This window comes from Vidua macroura, chromosome 10, assembly GCF_024509145.1.
Source record: "Vidua macroura isolate BioBank_ID:100142 chromosome 10, ASM2450914v1, whole genome shotgun sequence".
In the NCBI taxonomy this organism is placed as follows: domain Eukaryota; kingdom Metazoa; phylum Chordata; class Aves; order Passeriformes; family Viduidae; genus Vidua; species Vidua macroura.
Window position 1 is genome coordinate 9870140 of NC_071580.1, and position 15784 is coordinate 9885923.

The 15784-nt window shown below is 41.6% G+C and overlaps 1 protein-coding gene across 2 annotated transcripts; it reads right to left on the reverse strand.

Annotated features, from left to right (window-relative positions):
- Positions 1-113: 113 nt before the first annotated feature.
- FYTTD1 (forty-two-three domain containing 1) lies at positions 114-14316 on the reverse strand. 2 transcript variants are annotated; one of them, XM_053986402.1, is made up of 9 exons: positions 14154-14316; positions 10982-11113; positions 7885-8030; positions 7010-7122; positions 5957-6053; positions 4988-5046; positions 4065-4139; positions 3128-3254; positions 114-2056 (listed from the first exon to the last, which is right to left on the reverse strand). In XM_053986402.1, exons 1-9 carry the CDS (start codon positions 14299-14301, stop codon positions 1961-1963), a joined length of 993 nt encoding a protein of 330 aa, XP_053842377.1. In that variant the 5' UTR covers positions 14302-14316; the 3' UTR covers positions 114-1960. The 2 variants fall into 2 exon arrangements, with proteins under 2 accessions (XP_053842377.1, XP_053842378.1); XM_053986403.1 differs by lacking the exon at positions 14154-14316 and adding an exon at positions 13706-13786.
- Between the last annotated feature and the right edge of the window lie 1468 nt (positions 14317-15784).

A 15784-nucleotide genomic window follows, 5' to 3' on the forward strand; every position in this document is an offset into this window, starting at 1 on the left:
TGTTCTTCAGAATATTAAATAAGAATTTGATCAGTAAGAACCCCTTGCAGGCTATCAGAAAATTCACATAACCAGTATATTGCCCAGGTGGTCATAACAGGAACAAGACAATATGAAACCTGTAACTTTTTATTTAAAAAAAAATTAACAGCTTCAGTATAGATCAAATGTAATAACTTCTCCAAAAAATACCAAAAGGTACAGTGTAAAGCATCTTCTCATTAAATACAAACTAGCACTTTTGATGCACTGCATCAATGTTTTGCATCTAGGCTGATGCAAAAGAATTTTTTGTTGCATCCTGGCACAAGGAAAACGTATACACTGAAACAGGATGACTGACTACTCTTTCCCTACTCAAATTCTAACAGTGGGGCATTCATTAAAAAAAAATTCCTACTAGTAATTGAGAAAGAAACCTTAACACCATTACATTTAGTTTGCCTCTGCTAAGGTATATTTTTCAACATTAAAAATAAGGGTTTAAGTCCCATTTAGCATCAGAGTGCACTCTAACTTCAAAACTATACAAAAAAAAAAGCCCTTCTGCTGTCAAGTGCTCTTTAAGGTTGAAGTTGCCAGTATATGCTAGTTAACTTGGAATTTGAGATAAAAATGCAAGGAAACCAACTCTGTCAAATATAAATTCTTCAAGAATGTGAAAAGGAGTTAAACCTGCTTCAAACACCATAAATATTCCTGGATGCAGCAAGCCAGCCACTCTTGTACCTGACTGTACCTAACCCTCCTCGCCAAAAGCAGTGCCAAGATCAATGCCTGGTCTGGAAGCAATTCTGAAGAGGTGCCTCAGTTTCAGGGATTATGTAAATATAGATTGAGGATGCCCTAGTTGTTACTGTCCTGCAGATTCTGATGCACAGAGCTATGCTTAAAGCAGGTGGCTACATGTTCCTGCCTAATGCCTTACTCATGCTGGCAAAGTGAGGGCGTTCCTCCAGCAACGTTCCTCCGTTTCAGAAAACTTCCACATGTCTGACCACTTTGGATCAGCTTCACATCTTACCTCTCTTTGGTATAAACAAACAAGTGCCATGAGATTGCTTGCCTCCAGCTATTTTTAAGAGTCAGAGAAAACCCTCTGGGGCAAGGCATGCAGGATGAGAATCCTGTATCTGGGAGGGTAAGAAACTCTACCATACTGCTGACTTCCTTGTGAACTGCTATATTTTTTCCTACCAAATTATTCAAAAACATGAAGTTATTGCATTAAGTCTGTGAAAAATCTTTAAAAAAGAAGTAAAAATCAAAAGTTTAAGAAGAAAAGGAGATGGATAAACTCCATTTACAGAGGAGAATGATGAAGTTGAGCTATTTGGAATATAAAGGACTCTCACACTGCCTCAGCAGTATTCTTCCAATATGGTATATGATCTGGACCACTTTTAAGGATAAGAGTAGAATAGTCTCCATCCCAGTTACAAATTTTGGGTCTCAGCTAACAGCTTTATTTGTGAATGTGAGGATGCAAAACAGTTTTCAAGAAAGGAAAAAAATGGAACTTTAAAACCACAAAGAAGTACAGAACCAATGCTCCCATGAAAAATGCCGCTACATCGCTAGCAAAGTATCCACAAACTGAGGCTCTGTGCTAAACTGGTCTCTGAAAGAGAGCCCAAAGGCAGTCCCTAAAAAACCCTAAAATGGGGTTTGTAATTAAACACTTAAACAATCTTTACCATAACAGAGGGGTCAAAGAACTCAGCTGGACAACAGAATCTTTTCCAACCAGGTGATGGTGCCACTACATCAGATCAGTTTCTCTCCACTTTTTCTCCCTCAGGGCATTAAGTCTTTTACCATTCCAAATAAAGAGAGATAGCTCTGCCACCATCTTAGCAAGATGTCTGGAGAATTCTTGTGACATATGCTGTATTCTTCTGCTCACTTTTATTTCAAAGACTTAGGTAGGTGGGCTCAGTGCCCAAGTCCATCTGCCAGGTTAGCCCACTGTTACAAAACGGCTTCCTTTGTTCTGAGACAGTGCTGTCCTCTGCTCCTTCAGGATCCCAAATCGTTCGTTCAACGTCATCCCTGTCTGAAAAATAAAGTAATTTAACCAAAACTTTAAAGGTGTTGGGTTAATTTAATCAAAGTAATGGAGACAGAACAGTTTTTTCTTCAGTCTGTATCATCACTTGACTCCTTAGTTGCCTCACTTGGGTTTTCTGTCACTTCCCACACCATTTAAAAATCAGACTGGATGGCATATCAAGACCTTGCATTTTCAGAATCCATTAAGAACACATGGTATATAATGTCAGTACTCAAAGCCTACTCAAAATATTATAAGTTAAACTGAGGACAGACTGAAAAATGGAACTTCCAGTACACATTTTCCCACATAGATTCTCTGCAACTTCAACAAATGCAACATTTTCACTGTTTTAATGCAGGTTGCTTTCCAGTTTACTCAGCTAAGACAGCAAGCTGGAATCTAATCCAGAAGTTTGATTATTTTTACACTACAGTAGTAGACTATTTCTGACATAGCTCTTATTCCTGGATGGAACAAATGCAGATCAATGCCTTGACTCCATGCAGATTTCTACAGCTGGCACTAAGGAGCTGATTACAAGAACAGCTTCTATCTCTGTCACTCTATAAGAATCCCTTCAATGACAGCAGGACTGCTGCACCAAATCACCTGTCTTCATGAAACTTATGAAAAATTGCTCATCTTTCAAGCCTTTACATGATCACATTTAACTTTTTTTCCTAGATGGACAGCAAAAGTTGCCTTATAAATTTGACTGCCAGGGTTCCAGGCAGGTCACACAGCTGAAAGCAGCTCATCCCGGAATTATTCACACTTGCTGATGCAAGCACAGCAGAACACCAGAAGCTTTTTAGAAATATTCAACGTTTTAAATCCCATTTAAATCATATGGGCATGCAAGGCATGAAGTAGAAGAACAGGAACAGTGAGTTTAGCTACTTGCTTCAAGTTTCACAGTGAGTTAGTGGAAAGACTGGAAGTGGAAACAAGTAGTCACTAGTTCTCTCATTCTGTCACTTGAGAGCTTGGGAGTCTAGGAGCAAAGTGCCTCACAGGCTTTTATTGGTCTTGAAACTACTTCCACAGTCATGAGAGGAAAATTGCATTTACCTGTTTTCCAACACTATTTATATCAAACTGCAATGGAACCCCTTTTGGAATCTTCTTCTCTTCAGATTGGTCCCTCTTCATCAGAAACGGTGGCACAGGACTACGAGTTAATCGTAATTTCTGGGAACTGTGAAAGAAGAATGTTACAAAGGACATGATGAACATGTGTTTTATGCAAGAAAGCCTTAATGCTGATAGAGGTATGAATTCTTCATCAAACCATTTGACCAGACTGGCTGAAAAGCTGGACGGCACAAATTCAAGAAGGTAAGTCAGGCAGAACTAAAAAAGGGACCATTTGTTATTGTTATAAGACACAAAGAGTCCCAGCAGGAAACCATCATATTTTTTTATCTGCAATTCTATTGACAAATGTATAATTTGTGATTAATGATATAAATACAAAAAATAAAAATTTGTACAGTTTTCCTTACTGATAAAATACTACCAAGGAAACGCTAATCAAGGCATTTTTAAAATATACCACCTATAAACAACAGTACCACCAACTTCCCAAACACAAATACAGCAACGCTCTCTTTAAGCACAAGTCCAGCAGTATTTTTATCAATCAGGGAGTAACTGTTACCATTACTCATCCAGTAGGTGCTCATTCATATCCACTCAGAGGCAGAAAACAGCTATGACATGGCCTGATTTGGAAGAGACAGACAAAGTGAAAATCTACCAGTCCACCACTCTTCCACTCTATACACTACATCAGGCTCCTAACTGGGAGCTGACATGTGAGCTCCAGCTGTGATATTTTTCAAACACTTCTCCGAAACACTCAGAAAGGGGCCAGACTTAAAAACCTTCACAAGAAGCTTTGACTTTGAGGTCACCTGAAACACTACCTGCAAGGAACGTACTGAATGGTTCAAAGCAGCAATTTCATTTATGTTCAAAACATTTCAGAACTTAATTGAAAACTCACACTGGGCTTATGATTGCTCCTGGGTTGTCAATAGACACAGTCAGAATCCCTCCACTTGTGGTAGAAGTTCGCCATCTAGTTTGAAAATACAAAAATCACTTACAAAAATTGTGCAGAGATTTCAGTCAGGAGGTCTTTAAAGGTACATTCAAAATATTTGCCAGCAAAGAATGTGCAAGCTTTCAGAATGTTGGCCAGTACAAAGATCACATGCAGTTGACACCTGGCTATTGATTCTTGTACCTTTTACCTTACCTACACCTATTCAGGAGAGCACTAAATCACATGCTGTCGAGGTGCACCAGAACTACAGCACTAACCCAAGAGTTCACTTCTTTAAAACATTCAGTTTCCTTGCCACAGATGGGGCCAAAATGTCCCACACAGCAAATTCAAGAGGTGACAGATTGCACTGTGTGGCACCTGCTGCTTTCCTCAGCCTTCTGTGTTCCCAAGAAACACCCTGCAAAGAGCTCAGCAGGCACAGAATGGTATGGGAAGAGTATATGTGGGAAGAGCCGAGTGGCCTCATTGGGCTCTGCCTTTTTAATTTCTAAACTGCTTCACAGGCTTATATGCATATCAAATAAAAGGAAAATTACAACAAGAGCCCAGGATAACACTGACATTTCAATTTTTCTTCTAGTCTATGCAGTATTCTTGAGTACTAGAGATTAGCCTGATCCTCTTTCCATCTTCCCCCTCATTCCTGCAAATGTCTTATGCAAACCAACTCCTCCTGGTTAAATGAGAAGATAATTTAAGAAATAACTGAGAATAGGGGGAGGATCACTGTCACTCTAGTTGATGTGCCTAGAGGGGAAAGAAATCCACCCTCCTTCTATTATCATATTTGGGAAGCCTGAGCTAAAATGAGAATCTTACATGTTACAAAGCTGAAGATTTCCAAATTAGATACTTACTGACGAGTTCTCTTTACTGTCTGATTATCAATATCTGTTGACTGCACTTGGGCCTGCACCTGAAAACAGATCAGTACAGACACCAGATTTGAATACTGTTTCAATTCCTATTGTAGCAGCTGGAAATACAGAAGGTCAAAAACAGAAGTTTAAAGCTGTTTGTATACTCTGCACAAACAGGGTTGTACTTTCAGAGGGACTTCAAAGATAAGAGTCCTATTAATTTCATAAGACGCTGAAAAGAAATTATTTTAAGAACACAAGATAATTTAAACAAAACTGCCAGTAGAGCAATGACAACATTTTGGAGGACTATGTCAGCCTAAGATACATCAGCATGTTACTACACTAGCAAGAAAAATCAGTCTAGCTCCTGATCCTGTCTGTAATTTTGCAAACCATCTGGAAGACAATAGCCACTTACAGTCACAATGATGGCAGATGTAGAATGAGGGCACAAATAAAAACCAAACCCACCACTTTTCATTCACTGTGCACTCTCTAGTCTCTCCATCCTACTAAAAATAACTAAAAAATCCTTAAGTAATTAAAATAATTGAAATAAACAACCACAAAATAACTAAAAAAGCAAACCAAATCGTAATCAGATTCTAAAATGTCTTTCTGCTCTATTATTCACGTGAAGGCAACTTCTAAAAGCTGGACAGAGCTTTCTAACATTAACTTTTAAAAGGAAAAAATAATACCTTGCAACTATCCTCAAACACTGACAAGTTTCATGCCCCTCAGAACTGCTCAATTACATCGGAATGTGAAGCAAGACTCAATGGACTACAGTAACTAAAGAGAATGAGTGCACTTCCCTAGAAGAACCTGTGGCTATTTCCCAGTGCACCTGAAGTTTTTACTCAGACTTGATATTTGAAGTTGATTCATTAATATCAGTTTTACAGGTTAGCTTAGAAACTGTGGCCCAACTGCCTTGTTATTTTCAGAATTTGTATTTACCTTCAGGCCCCTTCTAAACAGGAAAGTTGCTTGACGAGTATCTTTCTGCTGATTTAGTTTGTTTCCAATTCTGACAAACGTAGATGGTACATTATTCCTGTAATATTTATTAAAAAATATAGTTATAAAAGGCTCCACAGGGAACACCTTAGAGACACTACTATGGAAGTCAAAAAAAAGTCCAAAACATCCATAAGGACATCTTTAGTGGTGCCTCTTCAAGGCTGAATGCTTCAGCTGGGATAAGCTCCTCATCCACTAGGAATGAAACATATTACTCATAAATGGAGAAATCACTGTTGGTACATAGAAGCCTAATGTTCATACATCACAGGACAATATGGTCATTAATTCTGCTAATCACTTTGCTCACTATCCTCCAGCACTTTAAACATTGTTGGTTAGATTAAAAAAAAATAAAATCAATATGTATAAAGAAAGTTGGCTTACAGTTTTCACTATATAGTCACAGAATGAAACCTTTTATCATGGAGACCGTTTTGGTTGCAGTTTACAACACATGTTAATTCCAGCACAAATAAAACATGCAATGGCTTCCCTGAAGCTGCAGATGGCACCAGCTTCCAAAAAGGTATTTAGAAAGTTCACTAAACCATGGCTAACACTTCTGAGCTACCAAAATCCACAGCGGCCATTTCCATAGAGAATCATAAAACACAGAATGGTTTGGGTTGGAAGGCACCTTAAAGAACCCCAAGATTCAACCCCCCTGTCATGGGCAGGGACACCTTCCACAAGATCAAGTTGCTCAAATATAGGCTGCCTGTGATTTAACTGAAGGCAGAATACCAGGTGCTCAAAAATAGAGGTACTTCCTGAGTGCTCCACATCATAACAAACATCTGGCTTTGTATCGAGATCATGTTTGGCACATTCTTGGCTTCCAGATTTGTAGAACTTCACACACAAGGTGGTCTCGACCATATTGCTACTGCCTGTACTTACTGTCTTCTCTTAGCCTCAGTCCTGTCAAACAAGATTCACTAAGGGTAGTTGCCAGGTAGTGTTCAGAAAGCAGGCTTGGTAATTTACCTCCTGTTTAGCAGGGTAGGCCTCCTGAGGGCAGGAGCTTGTTTTCTCTGCATTTCAGATTGTCTCTGTAGGTTCGTTTTCCTTTTCAAGACCGGGTAATTCCGCTGTGCATTCTTAAAAAACAATAAACATATTCAGCATAATGTATGCTATACACACACCAACATTTTTATTTCAGTTTACATTTACAAACTGCGATTAGAATACACTTGGCTTTGCCTACCTTTCACAATCTAGTGTAATTTGAAAACACTTTCCACAATTTAATGAACTCTATATTCTCCACATCCTCAGGAGAGAACAAAAAGCAACATACCTTAGCAGTTATTTTTTCATTATTGTATCTCCCTAAACTGACAAAAATCCATGCTGCACATGTCTTAAAATTAGTCTTCTTCAGAAATCCAAATGCAAAGCAGATTCTACAATACTGAATGAGATAAAGCAGGCAACAACGCACTGGAGCAGTGCAGAGAAGGGAGCCTACTGATGGGAGTTTAGTATTCTACAAAAGCTTTCATTTTTGTAATAGCACATGCTTAGCACCTGCAGGTTGGCTGAATCATTGGTCTGTAAGAAAACCAATTTTCCTTGTAAAAATACAATAACTCCCTCCATATTCGCACAGAATATACTTCTGTACTTCAACTCTCATGACTTGCAACCCAATTAAGTGTTAGAAACTATTTTCACACCTAGTCCTTATCCAGCCCACTCAAAACAAACAAGAACTCAGCTAACACATTCCCAATTTGATAAAAGCTTGTTCCATTTGTCTCCATTTTATATTTCAGTAGCACTCTTCTGAACCACTCATGTTTCATTTTTATAAACCTGTTCTGACATGAATCACCAGGGTTGCATTAATTAATTACCTTTTCACTCAGTGGCTGTCTGTTCAGAGGACTGATTCCTTTGTGTGAACCCACAGCTTTCTTGGCTGCCAGGCCAGTTATGACTCCGTAAGAACGCTTCTTCCCTGCTATCTTCTTTCTGCGCCCCAAACGATTCTTACCATAACCTGCAACAAGCAGAGAAAGCTCAACAATTCTTCCTGAAAGGAAAAGATTAATGCTTTAAGATGCCTTGCAGGCAGCACACAAGTTACTTGGCTGCACACTTCAAGCCTTAGAGCAGAGGCCACCACTACACTTGAAGACAATTTGGTCACTCAGTTGTTTAGCAGGTCTGGCCCAAGCCCCAGCACAGCAATGATCAGCTTCTCATACAGAGCAATTTTAATGTAGTTCATTGCATTAATTTCTGCTGAAAATTTCTTATTTGACATGTCTGCAGGGAGAACTTAAGGGTCTTCTAGAACAGAAATTGAATGGAACTTCATCAAGGAGTGAACAATATAAAACCAAGCTAGAGAGTCCCTCAGCTTCCTACCCAAACTTCAAATTACTAGTTTAATTTAAAAGGAAAAAAAAAAAAAAATCGGTAGTTCCCAAGACATGACTCAGAAGGAAAGAACATAGCAATTGGCCCACAAAAACACACTAAACAGCACATGAATTGTATCACATTTGAAGTGTTTTCAATTAGAAGTCTGTATGGCAGTGCAGCCAAACTGAAGACTGAAAGCAGCTTTTGAATATAAAAGGCTTGTAAGTCTGAGGTCTGTAGTATCTCCAGTTACCAGGGTTTTATTAACCCAATCTGGAGTCATTTAGCTTCATGCTATCAATACAGACCATGCTCCAATGTTGTGCCCAAGCACCCTTGCCGCTAGAACTTCAGACTGTAAAACAAATTTGAGACTGAGGAGTCAGCTCTCCAGCAAGAGACACATTTAGTTTTAACATATCTGACTTAACAGCATTGACAATAAATCTGTGCTTTCTCATGAGACAGGAGCCATGACATGAGGTAAGCCACTGGTCAGAATCCAGCTCAGATCAATTTGCCATGGAGAACTGCTATGTACACACATTTTGAGTCTGGTTAGCAAATGCTCTTCTTTTCCAAGAGAAAAGCTGAAAAACGAGGTTGCTTAGGCTGAAAAGGACCTCACAAACTCTATAAACCTCTGCTCAAATAAATTAAAACATCCAAGTTAGCTCAGGCTGCATAGGGCTTTGTGCAGTTGCATTCTGTGTATCACCAAGGACAACTTTTATTCAAATGAACAATGCTCATCTCTCTGTTTTTAACCCCAAAAGCTGAATAGAATCCCAGCTCAAGTTTCTTGCTTCTTTCCAGAAAGTTTGGCAGCCACTTCTAAAACCAGAAGGAACTGAACACTGTCGATCATTTGTGTTTTCTGCAGTTGTCCGCAGAGGTTTTGCTACTTATCAGAATAACTTCAATAACAACAGAGTAGCAATAAATCTACTGGTAAGCTACTAATAACTACAATGCTCACAAGAACTATTTAGTAACACCTTCTGCGTAAAACAATTGTAAGAGATTGGTTTTCAGTGGGATAGGAGGGAGCAGTTGAACTATTCACAATGTTTCAAGATGTCATGAATCTGTTAATTTTGCAAATAAATTGTTTGCTTTTTCCTAGAACACAGGCAGGCAAGCTGGTAAGGTTCCAGTAGAGAAAAGTAACTGCCTACGACAGTAGTATTTAGGGTTTCAATTGTACAGATCAAGTTTCTCCTAAAACTCTAAATCCTAATACTTGCTTCTTTTGTGGTCTTTTGAGGATAAACAATTACACTTGACAACTGCAGTTATAAACAGAGCCTATATGTTTGATAATCTAGAACTTAAACTCACTTAATCTTCACCCACACAAATATCCTCACACTTGAGCTGAGAGATGTAAATTTTTCTCCAGCCCTGTCACCATATTAGAGACATACAAGTAATACAGTTGTGTAGGCCTGCATAGAAACCAAAACTCCTCTGAGCCCTGAGTAACAGAACATTCCACTGATCCCTAAAGACATTTGTGCCTAAGACACAAAGGAGGAGCTGCTGCTACAACAAACACTAAGCAAGACAAAGATAACATGGGGATCATTGTGAGTACACCAGACAGATGTGTCTTTGTTTTCCAGGAATGCTACTAAACAAGAAATTGCATGTATTAACCGAAACACCTAATTAGCTGATGGTGGTAAGCTTGCTTATCAGACAGTATTCTTCCACATTTTGATCATTCTGTACAAAACAGATACTTTTCAAATCTAATTGCAAGCAAAACCAGTCTGCACTTCAAGCAGGAGCTATCCATGTACTGAACTAAAGCCTGGGAATAATTTTAAAACATCTCCTGTTTATCAAAAATAAAAAAAAAATAAGTTACTCAGGGGAACCTACAGCAAAGCTGTTATTGTGCACTTTTTCTTTCCTCACTCCCTGTCTATATGACTTTTCCCTCTTTTTATATTCCACTGTTAAAACACTGGCTTCCCCTTTTTGTATTCTTCTGTAAGAACACTGGTTTAAGAAGGCTGACACAATGCTTCCTTTGCATCTCAAGCACTTAACAAGAAAAGCCAATTCACACTGTGCACTATCCATTTAAATATTCCTGAGCCAGGATCAAATCTGTAGTAACAGATACTTTGGGGAGGTCTATAAAGAGAATTCTTCCCAGCAAATATGAATATGCTTTTCTTTTGCACAAAGCTCTGAGCTCCGGCAAGGCTGCCACATTGCCCATTACAAGGCTTTGGCATAAGCACTTGTTCTGTCCATCTCTGAGAAGGGGCAAGGTATCGTTACAATTTCCAAAATTAATATTAATTTGAAGACTCAGAAAGCAAGCCAATTCTTCCTTGAGTCAAAGACAGTCCCTCAAGCATCCCTGGTGGCCAAACACATAAATTACTTTCTCACACTGAATCAGAAACAAAATCAAGTATAAATAGATTAAAAATATCCCTGAATTATAATCAAAAGACACTATTTGAAAGACAAGTGAACTGACCGTGTCAATCCACACATTTCATTATTCTACCTTTCAGATCAAGAGAGATAATGTGGAATCTGTGTTATGTTTGGCACACACACCTTTCTGCTGTTGCATTCCCCACTTGGAGCCTTGTGAACTGAACTGTTGAGCTCGATTCTGCTGAAGCCCTCTTTTTATTTTGGGAGAATATTGCTTTCTCTCTTCTTTCTTGTTCAGCTTGATTATATCATCTACAAGAAGAAAAAAGAAAAATTGACATACTGTATAAAATTTGACATACTGAATAAAAACCCCAAACAGCCTGGAGTCACAGGAGACAGACCAGTCAATCCTGCAGAGGCAGCACATGTAAGTTAAGGTTCCATAAACATTAGCACTATAAACATCCAATCCCTGCTACATCTTACAGAACTTACTTTATAATACAATGCCCCAGCAGAAGGGAAGCAGTTGCATACATCCAGAAAATGTGAGACATATGTAAGATCATGGCATTCAGCCCAGCATTAAATTTTAATTTGGGTGACTCCATTAATTTTTGTACACTGCTAGAGAAAATGGAAATCCAATCTCATGCCCAGACTTTGCAGAGACCAGATAAAATGTTAATTCCAGCCTTTGTTCTTTCATCCTATGCTACTTAAGAAAGATCACACAGACACAACTCAGGCCATCAGTTATCTTCAGATGTTCACCAGGACTGAAATGATGGGGAAAAAGGCAAGAAAGACATCTCTCCCCAGGAACCTACAATCCAAAGCAATCACCTTATCTATTGTCCAGGGAAACGATCTCAGACAAGTTATTAATCAGATCAAAAATATGTGCAAGAAACAAGCTGATGAAAAGCAAACAGCAGGTCTGTCCAGTGCAAGTTATGCTGCACCAGCTTGATTTCCTTCACTGACCTGGTAGCCAGCTCAGGAGAGAAGAGTAAAGCAAGAAGTGTGGCAGCTTTTATCTGGCTGCCAGCTTCTTCACAAGAACACCTTCAAGGAAACTGTCAAATTGTGTTTACTGCATCTTCATCATAAGAGTACAACTGATAAAAAATGTCATGTTTCAATAGGGAGCCTCCCCAAATATGTGGACAGTCTTTTTTCAGTCAAGGAAAGATGGCAATGAGGTTACTGTGTTTGTGGCTGAGCTCAAATGGACTCATAAAGGGTAGAACAGAGACAACAGCATAAAAAACATAAACCACAAAAATCACAACACTATTATCTAATGGTTTTCATGCTGTCAAAAGAAAGCTAAGAGGAAATGAATTCACTTGGCTGCAAAAATCTACTAGGACAAGAACACTGATACAGATCACTCAGGGTTTGATATCTACATAATCTTCTTTACCAAAGGGGTTGTCCCTGGAACAAGGATTCCAAAGTATCCTTTTATACCCAAAGCCACTTCAAACATGGATTCATGCTTCACAGTTCATCTGCTTCATCTTAAATCAAATTTTTTCAAGTTGCTGCACACAAGGTTACAACTTTTTAAAGAAAGGGACTTAAGTTTCAGCTATTCTCTTATTTGGGTAAATGAATGACATTTGGGATTTCAGGCATTTGTTAGAGGAGCCACACTGAAGCAGTCTTCTATCTCACATGAGATCAGAGACCACAATTACAGCTAGAACAGCAGAGTTATCTGGGAACAGTATCAAACTGGAAACTCAGCTGCACATGAGGTGCACATAACACAACCAAAACATGTTTAACCTTTATTATTATATGAGAATTTACTCAACATCATGATCTCAATGTTAAGACTTCCTAGATTAGGGTCATGTTGGTTTTTTTGATATCACACTAGGTGTGAGACTGCATCTTCTCTTTGGCTATACCTGACACAGAGCTTTCACTTGGGGACAGCAGCTGGGGTGACAACGTTCTCATACACCTAAAGAAGCACCCACTTCACAACACCACTTTAAAACAACATCCTCATGACACTGCAACAGCCCTTTGCAGTCTGCTGTTAGTTAACGGCTAGGACACGTAGCAATGACTGACTGAAAGGTTAACTCAGCCAGGAAACATTAGAATATATGAAAATACAACAAGCCAGGATCAATAACTCTATTAGCAACCCTGAAAACAAAGATTGTGTGTAACAGGTAAAAACAGATTTAGCTTTCTATGAATGCTGTAGCACTACTCTACATTCAGACAAACTCTAAACATCATTTCACAAGTTATCTCCACTGCCCAAAGAACTCCACGGAATTATTTACAGAGGGAAAAACTGTACATACCCTCTTATTTTACAGTGGCCCACAAAGAGACCAAGTCCACCATTAGTAATTTCAGTTCACACTATGATTCTGCTTTTTGAAGAAAGTCTCCTGATAGCACCAATCTATTATGCTCTGGTAGTATCACAAAGGAGTACTGGAGTGTACAAAACCAATTACATTTTTTTTTCCTAATAAAAGTAAACTGGAAGATGCAGTCCACAAACAAACCAAACTGTCCCTGAGTGTTAAGGGGTCTCAGTACACAGCACCAGAACAGAACTTCTCTGAGATACCTCACTGGAGTATCTACAGTGTGGATGTCATTTTCTCGGACACGCTGGAGACACACAGCTCTGCAGGTTTGTAATGAGTCCGTGCAACTTCCTAACACACACACACCCCACAACAGGAGGGCAGGGGACAACGAGCTAGATTGTCACAGCAAACTACGTGATAGAGGCAACGTCATGCTTGGCGTGGCTGGTCCTATACTGCTAAGAGGTTAAACGGGAGACTTGCCACTGCCGACTTCCAAACCTGAGAAGAATAAGAAGGCCAGGCCAGCTGAGAGACCACCAAACCTCACCCATCCCTGTAGTTGCGAGGGCCAGGCGAGGCCCTGGGACGCTCCCCGAGGGCCACCCAGCCTAAGGCCAGAGTACTGAGGGCCTCACTGGGACAAAAGCAGGCAGCGCCCCGGTCTCCGGCCTGCTCAGACCACCGAGTGACACAAAGGGGTCCCGGCTCTCTTCCCCGCCAAGGATCGCGACCCGGGATCCCCGCTGCTCCCGGTGGCACGGCCGGGACTCGCCCCCGAGCCCAGCCCCCGGCGCCACCCTCGCCCCTCCTGCGCTCCCGCTGTGGGAGGGTCCCGTCCTTTCCCCTCCCCACCCCCCGCCCTCGTTGGTTCCGCCCGCGCCGGTGCCCGGCGCAGCCCCGTTGGTTCGTTCCGCCCCTCCCCGTCCCCGGCACTTGGTTCAGCCCGAGCCCCCCGCCCTGTCGCCTACAGCGGCCGCCCCAGCCCCGCTCCTCACCCAGGGACATGTCGATCTTCTCCACGCTCTCGCCGCCGCCGTGCCGGGCCCCCGCCGCGGCCGAGGAGCCTGGGAGCGGTGCCGCAGCCCCGAACGCGTTCATGGCCGCCTCCCTCACTCCAGACCGCCCCCAGCCGGGCCTGCGCATGCGCAGCAGCTCCGCCCAGCCCAGGGCACAGCCGGCCGCGCCGGGCAGCGGCGCAGCGCCCCTCTGGCAGCGCGCCTCCTGGCGGCCGGGAGGAGCAGGTACAGCGGGCGGGGGCGATGCCGGGGGCGAGGGTCCCGCTGGGGGCTGGCGGCCGCTTCCCGAAGCGGCTTCTCCAGGGACAGTGTCCTTGGGAGGAGTGAGTGGCACATCGGCCTGCCACGGGGAGTGGCGGGGGGCGCTGGGAAGCAGAGCCGCCGGCAGGGTGCAGGGGGCTGGGGGACAGGGCAGTCGTGCCGTAGGGCACGGAATCCTGGGCTGGCCGCAGACCTGCTGGGTGCTGAGAGTGGTCATGGAGGTGGTTGGAAGCATGGAGCACCTCTCCTATGAAGACAGGCTGAAAGATTTGGGGATTTTCAGCCTGGAGAAGAGAAGGCTCCGGGAGATCTCATTACAGACTTCCAGTACTTGAAGGAGCCTCTAGGAAAGATAGGGACAGATTTTTTAGCATGGTTTCTTGCAATAGGACAAGGGGTGATGGCTTTAAAGCAAAAGAGGGTCGATTTAGACTGGATATAAGGAAGAATGTTTTTTACAATGAGTGGTAGAACGCTGGCACAGACTGCCCAGGGAGGTGGTGGATGCCCTATCCCTGAAGCACTCAAGGTCAGATTGGATGGGGCTCTGAGCAGCCTGATCTAGTTGAAAATATCCCTGCTCATGGCAGGGGGGGGTCAGACCACATGACCTCTAAATGTCCCCTCTAGTCCAAGCATTCAGTATTGCAGGGCAGGGAAGGGTGTTCAGCTGAGAAGTTGACTATGAGATGCCTTTGCCTGTGACCCCTGTGCAACTGAGAGACATAATCTGTTCTGTAAACAACAAAACCAATGCAGGGTGGTTTTGACCACGATTATGTTTTCAAACGTCAAACAGCAGAGTTCAATCTAGGTTCTGATTTCAAAATAACATGTAAAGCTTAAAATTACTACTTAAACCCAGAACAATGTGTCCATACTTTGTTCTCTTTGGGTTCTTTTCAGAGTTGTTATCTTTGCCAGTTTTTGGTCAGAATCATGTGATTGAGAAATTCAAAAGAGAAATTGTTTTTTTAACAAGGAATCTAGGAAAGCCTTTCCCTCCTCCCTGTATATTTGCATTCTTTGGAGCTGTGGTATTGGTGGGTCAGCAGTACACATGTGCCTAGTGGGCAGCTGGCTCCTGCTAAACAAATTATATGTAACAGGGCTTTTTTACACAACAGCACTTTCTTCATTTTCCCTACAATTAAGGGATAGTAATTATCTCTGGAATCTCTACATCTTGCTCGTGGTTGGTTGAAATTGGTCACTGAGTTCCAGAGACAGAAAAGGAAGAAGCAGATGGACTGCCCAGGTGATCTCAGAGGATGAACTTCCTTCAGAAGCTAGGCAGTAAATGCTGAAAGGAAAAGCCACACCTGTTTCTCCTGCTCCCAGAGGTCGCC

What these genes read in the sequence shown, in the direction of transcription:
- FYTTD1 (XM_053986402.1), bottom strand. Translation starts at nt 14,301, where the DNA reads ATGCGCAGGCCCGGCTGGGGGCGGTCTGGAGTGAGGGAGGCGGCCATG. An exon ending in ACAGTAAAGAGAACTCGTCA is followed by an intron (nt 4,140 to 4,987) that starts GTAAGTATCTAA and finishes TTTTCAAACTAG; the next exon opens with ATGGCGAACTTCTACCACAA. An exon ending in GGAGCAATCATAAGCCCAGT is followed by an intron (nt 3,255 to 4,064) that starts GTGAGTTTTCAA and finishes CTTCTTTCACAG; the next exon opens with TTCCCAGAAATTACGATTAA.